This window comes from Ylistrum balloti, unplaced genomic scaffold, assembly GCF_031769215.1.
Source record: "Ylistrum balloti isolate Yb309-2 unplaced genomic scaffold, AGI_CSIRO_Ybal_v1 Utg370142, whole genome shotgun sequence".
In the NCBI taxonomy this organism is placed as follows: domain Eukaryota; kingdom Metazoa; phylum Mollusca; class Bivalvia; order Pectinida; family Pectinidae; genus Ylistrum; species Ylistrum balloti.
Window position 1 is genome coordinate 333,160 of NW_026782148.1, and position 5,961 is coordinate 339,120.

The window sequence follows — 5,961 nt, forward strand, 5'->3', positions numbered from 1 at the left end:
GCCAGTTCAGCAGTTAATTTACTTAAGTGCATATACCCTCAAAGGGGTTAAGTTCACTGTTGCTGGCTGGATTATTGATAATGGTGCACAGATAAATATTATTAAATATAAATGTTGGTATACTTAACCGTGCATAGAAAATATTTATTAAAATAGGAAAGTCCACTGCTTGAATTGAATTTAATCCCAACGTGTCATTGTATTGTATAATTTAAGTAATCACACCCAAAAGTAGAATTTGAGCACGAGGAATGGATCCAGTTGTGAAATGAAAAAGTCAATATTGTCGACATACAATAGATATCGGCGAGACGAAAGACTCCTGAAAGTTATTTGGGCCTGGATAGTTTAACACTGAAGTAGGTCTGAAATTAAAAGGAACTGCCAGTTTGTATTTCACTTATCCTCTCTTCGCGACTTTTCGTTTCCCGTTGTCCTCGAACCTTTAATGTCAGCTTTCCCGCTCAAACTTCGCTTTATCAATCAAAACTTCCAAAGATGACTGTTTTTACGAAACAGTTTCATTTTCACGCATGCTCAAATTAAAACGCCGATTGGTTACTGGTTATGAAACTATACACGTCATTTTGATTGACATGGGATATCTACGTCGGGGCGTGGTTTAAAACTTTGTATAAATGACAATGATTGGACATTTTCAGTCGGTGATTTAGCTGAAATTGGCAATGAAATATAATACACCTGTCTGTTCAATACCTACACAAAGTCGTTTGTTTAAAAACAAAAGGTCAATCCTGGAAAGGACCAAATCCGATATTGAAATGTTTTGTTGTTCTTACCGTAATGATAGCGCAAGGATATCATTGCTTTCGGATCCAAAAGTTCGCGAACCGAATGCTGTTGAAGCTAGAATTTTTCAAAGTGAAAGGGACACCAAATTGTATATTCTATTTTGTTTGCTGTTTAAGTGTTAAAAAAGGAAAAACTTGGAATACGAAATTATCATATTCTGTGGTTGTTTAAGATTCTGGAGGTTCTATTTCTGACACAGTTCGCGAACTTAAAAATTTCAGTGCACGTTCTGGTATGTACCATAAATGTTGTTAAAATTCTGTTTATTGTTAAAATTGTACTTCTATCAGTAGAACCGTCCTCGTGATTCAAGAGACTTACAGTGTTCTTAAAATAAAAATACTCGATCGTAAATACAGATTATATTATGTCTGAATATAGGACGCGGATGTTGTCAATGCCATACACCACAGGATGTACAGAAACACCAGAATCAGAAAACGATACACCACAGGATGCACAGAAACACCAGAATCAGAAAACGATACACCACAGGATGCACAGAAACACCAGAATCAGAAAACGATACACCACAGGATGTACAGAAACACCAGAATCGCCGCTAGTCTGATATACATGGTTTGGGATTTGTCCTCCTCGATGTCCAGTGGCCTTGTCTTCATTGGCTCCCACGTGCGGTCCCATTGCGACATGATAGCGTCTCTAGCTCCTCCCCATTTCCCTGGTCCTTCGAGGCGGAACTGATACGGCGTACAGGGTCCAAAGTAACACTTCATAGCCAGTGCAGGGTCAAGCAGCAACATTTGAGCTAGAACAAGATTTACAAAACGTTTTAAAATGTGAAAAGACAATATATATACAATGTATATATTTACAGCAATCAAATATTCGTTACATAAAAGTAACCAATGAAACAGTCTTACTTAAATTAGGACGGCAACCATTCAGCTCGGCCAGTTCATCCATATAGGGGATGAAATCCACCTGTATAGTGTGGCGCGTGGACTCCACATAACGGTGACGCATGGCGATCTTTTTCTTCCGTATGTCTGTCCATTGGTCAACTCTGGACGGTAGCTGGACAGTCCCCTATGGTAGTGGTAATATCACAAACAACAGTGTCAATTTGTAATCAGTACCAAGGCTTTAATTAAAATGTGATTTGATATGTGATATTCAGTGGATAAAACAGCTGAAGGAGACAAAATAGGAAGTTTAAGGTACACATCACGAGAGCGATATATATTGACCATCGTTATTTTAGATTACATGTCACGTATGTACACTTATTGTCAACTGACAATAGTACTTGTAGAATAAAAGTTCCACTTTAAGGAAAATTGTTTTGAAAAGTTACTTATTACAAAATCTGAGAGCTGTCTAATGATGTGGCACGCACCGTACGTTCTCCATGTTATCTTGATTCACGCGAAAGTGAAAGCAACGAAAAGTAATAACATTATATAAGCAAATTTATGTAAATAAATAGGAGCAGGTGTATTCTTATTGATAACCCGAAACAGCAGTAAACATGACAAAACAAACCCTTCTCTTATTATTCGTGTACAGGCAATGATTTAACGTCTGTTCCTAGATCAGTCAATTACATTATCCGATAAGCAATTTGGATTGATCGCCGTTAAGGCCTGGGTGGATCTCACGTACACAGGCTAGCAGTAGATAAGAGATCACAGAAACACAAATTTATTACACTACAACACTAACACAAATATTCCATCCTTTTACCATATGACCAATTTGTTCTAATCTCAGCAACTATACCCACTAAGGGATGAAATTATTACTAGTTGAATTGGTTCTGTTTAGAATAATAGAATCATAAAAATCTGTTTACCTTAAATACTCGAGTGGCAAGTCGCGCCTGCATCTCTGACAGTGGCATAATGGCTCCTAGAGGCTGGAAACAACCAATCACGCTCAAGGTCGGCTTCTCAAGGTCAGGAGGGAATTCATATTTATACATCTCGATCTGATTATCCTTCACGTCTAATACAGATTTGTCGATGAACGGAAAACCAAAAACATACCCCGTCCCGAGAATCACCGCATCAGCTTCCTCTTTTGTCCCGTCATCGAACTCCACCTCAGTTTCCGAAAAGCGTTTGATGTTTGGTTTGACAATGATTGAACCGTTAGCGATTTTATTCGGTAGATCATCGTTGACAGTCGGGTGTTGGGCGAAGGCATGATGCTTTGGCTTCAGTGAGTATTTGGCATGATCAAATCTGGCATTTAGCCGGGTTTCAATCTCGAAGTTCACAAGAGGATCTGGAAAGTTGGTTCTCAGGAAGTCCATGACACGGCGAGTATACACCATGTCCACAGGTTTTCCAGAGTGAGCTATTCGATTCATTACCCATGTACCGCGGCGTGTACTCAAAAAAAGCTGAAATCAATAAAAAAGATGAAAGGATACGTTACTGTTCCAAACATTTGTCACCAGTGAAAACGGTTACTTGTATATTTTTGGTTTGAAAATATAGAACTAACTTTCTAATTTGATTAATTCATATATCTCTTGTCTCCTTTGGTTTCAGCCCGCTAGGCCGTTAGTATCGCTGGCGAGTCCTAGAAGGAAGAAACAACAGGATGGTGCAGTTTATTTTATCATCTAATTATAAAGCATCTGATTCAAAAATTATCTTATTGTCTAACTTTTATGCATCTGATTCTAAATTTGTATAGAAGGTTACTGTTCACCGGTGTCGTGTACAATCTTTGTTGGTGTACAAAAGACATTGTTGTCGGACAATTCCGACGAATGGTATACTGGTGGTGGAAACTATCAAACTAAAAAAGAATAGCTTAGCTATAATGAAACATTATAATATTTCATACATCTAAATTTATTGTGAGATTAATTTTCAAAAAGTCGAGAAGGAATTATAAACATGGAATTTAATAATGAAATATGTCAACATCAACGAGCAAACACAATTACTTTCGAGGCAAAACGTGACAACTCCACAGCTACATCACCGCCAGAGTTCCCCACCCCTACAACCACCACTTTCTTGTTCACGTAGTCATCAGTGGACTTAAAATCGTGTGTGTGTGTTATGGTCCCTTTGAAAGAATCCATGCCGGGGAAATCTGGCATCTTCTTTTGGGCGTGATGTCCCGTTGCAACCATAACGGCGTCAAAAACATGGGAAGTGACTTCCTTTGACTTCCGGTCGCGGACTTGCAGCGTCCACTGTCCAGTAGTTTCGTAGTTTTCATGTTTTACTATGCGTATTACCTATGTCAAGCAAATAAAATGTATTTGTTAGTGTTTTATACAAAAATTTAAATGTATGTAAATATATTATTGTAGTGGAAAAAAGCCCAACAACCTACATCCAGTAATTACTCATTTGTCCCCCCACAACTGGAAGTATGCAACATTATTCAACACCAATTTACAACTGGGAATCACTTACATGTGATCATATAACCAGAAGTGTCGAAAAGTTTTAAGTATTTTGGGGCAAGTGTTTCTGTCCATATCTCATTATATGACAGCAACCGACCTGTTACGGAAGTATCCGATTGTCAGTCAACCCACCCTCGGTAACCCCTAATTTGTTATCATAGAAACCGGGATAACTAAAGTGCAGCGGCTGCATCTCTCAAAAATCTTAGACTTACCTCGTTATTGAACCGGATGTATTTCTCTAGGTCAAACCTGTCCGCGTACAACCGGAAGTATTTCTGTACGTAAGTGTTGTGCATGTAAACGGGGTATTCAGCGGGGATTGGGAAGTCACTGTAACACATCATTTCTTTACTCGTGTTGATCACCGTCGACTTCATCACACATGCCTGGTCGGAACGGACCTCTTCAGTATAGTTCCAGAGACCACCTTTTATAGTTAGCAAACGGCTTATAAATACCTTATTTGTACAATAAAGGAGATTTAACGGTTTCGTCATTCTGCAGCATTTGTCAACACCATCAAGTTTCCTTAATGGTTCAGTGCTCAGCCAGAGACAGATAATAGTTGCATCATCTCATATTGTTGACATCTTAAAATTTAGTTTGTTTCTCTTTTAATTAATTGATTAATTAATTAATTTATTTATTTAACTCACCATCATTAGACAGCAAGTTTTCGTAATCTTCAAGTACCTTATGGGAGTATGGAGTCAGAGGCTAACATTTATCTCGCAGTGACATCTTGAACATATTCTTCGTGAAAATTAACAATTTTCTAAAATCCATCAACACCCTGTTGAAAACTGTATGAGAATTTTAAACCAACCGTAAAAAGAATTGAAAGACTTCATAAATAAATAACATTTTTAACAAGTATTGTCGAATTTCAGCTGAATAAATCGTTTTGAGGTAATTGTTCAGTCTTTTATTTCATACAGAGAATGATTGTGTATTTATATAATATGTCCATGTAAGGGCGAAGGTTATGTGATCTGTCCCTGTCCGTCATGACTGAGGGTTACTGACGATGTTTATGAACTTACCTATGTCATTTGTCCGTTCAAAACACGTCGGTTCGAGCCCTTCGTCCAGACAACATTTGATGGCAGGGAGACCGCTAGCTCCGGCCCCTATTACCGCTACTGTCTTCATGGCTCCTTCAATAAACAGGTCTCCTCGTTGATGGTCAGTTAGGTCCTATTGTTCATAATATCGTACTATATGTTGTCATCCTACAAAATGACCTCGGCTTAAAACCCAGTCCTATCACGTTGTATACTGATATGGTACATACCCTCTGATATCAACGTGTGTAAACACACGTGCTCTCACTGCTCATGATAAAAAAACCAGTTTATTTGAATGTTTAAGAGTAACGTAAGAATATCACCAGATAATGTTTTTGCATTGATTTGGGATAACAATCAATACCCATGTTGTGTATTCCAATTACATTTGTATTCGATAGTATAAATGGTTCCACATTTCCTGTGTGATCAGTGTTTCTGACTTCAGGCCAAATTCACGTACTTCGATCATTTTCTTTTTAAATATCGTATAAGTAGGACTGTTATCGGTATCAGAAAAATATCAAAATTGTCGTTAAACAAAAATATCATTAAAATTTTCTTCGTCGTTAAGATAATGGTTTATAATTGACACAGGTGTAACTCTATCATAAAAGGTGTCAGTATTTTTCAGACTGAGAGACTAACAGATGGTTAAGTTAACAGGCAGGCTGTAAGGGT

At 37.8% G+C, this 5,961-nt stretch overlaps 1 protein-coding gene across 1 annotated transcript; it reads right to left on the reverse strand.

Moving 5' to 3' along the window:
- Nucleotides 1-1,328: 1,328 nt before the first annotated feature.
- Nucleotides 1,329-5,404, reverse strand: LOC132550742 (flavin-containing monooxygenase 5-like). The gene is made up of 6 exons (XM_060214834.1): nt 5,257-5,404; nt 4,426-4,640; nt 3,737-4,036; nt 2,630-3,181; nt 1,698-1,863; nt 1,329-1,582 (listed from the first exon to the last, which is right to left on the reverse strand). Exons 1-6 carry the CDS (start codon nt 5,363-5,365, stop codon nt 1,329-1,331), a joined length of 1,596 nt encoding a protein of 531 aa, XP_060070817.1. The 5' UTR covers nt 5,366-5,404.
- Between the last annotated feature and the right edge of the window lie 557 nt (nt 5,405-5,961).

Bases quoted from the DNA above. Each gene is read 5' to 3' on its own strand.
- LOC132550742 (XM_060214834.1), bottom strand. From the start codon at position 5,365: ATGAAGACAGTAGCGGTAATAGGGGCCGGAGCTAGCGGTCTCCCTGCC. The intron at 4,037-4,425 runs GTAAGTCTAAGA...TGCTTGACATAG, and splicing joins ACATCCGGTTCAATAACGAG to GTAATACGCATAGTAAAACA. The intron at 3,182-3,736 runs GTAATTGTGTTT...TATTGATTTCAG, and splicing joins TGTCACGTTTTGCCTCGAAA to CTTTTTTTGAGTACACGCCG.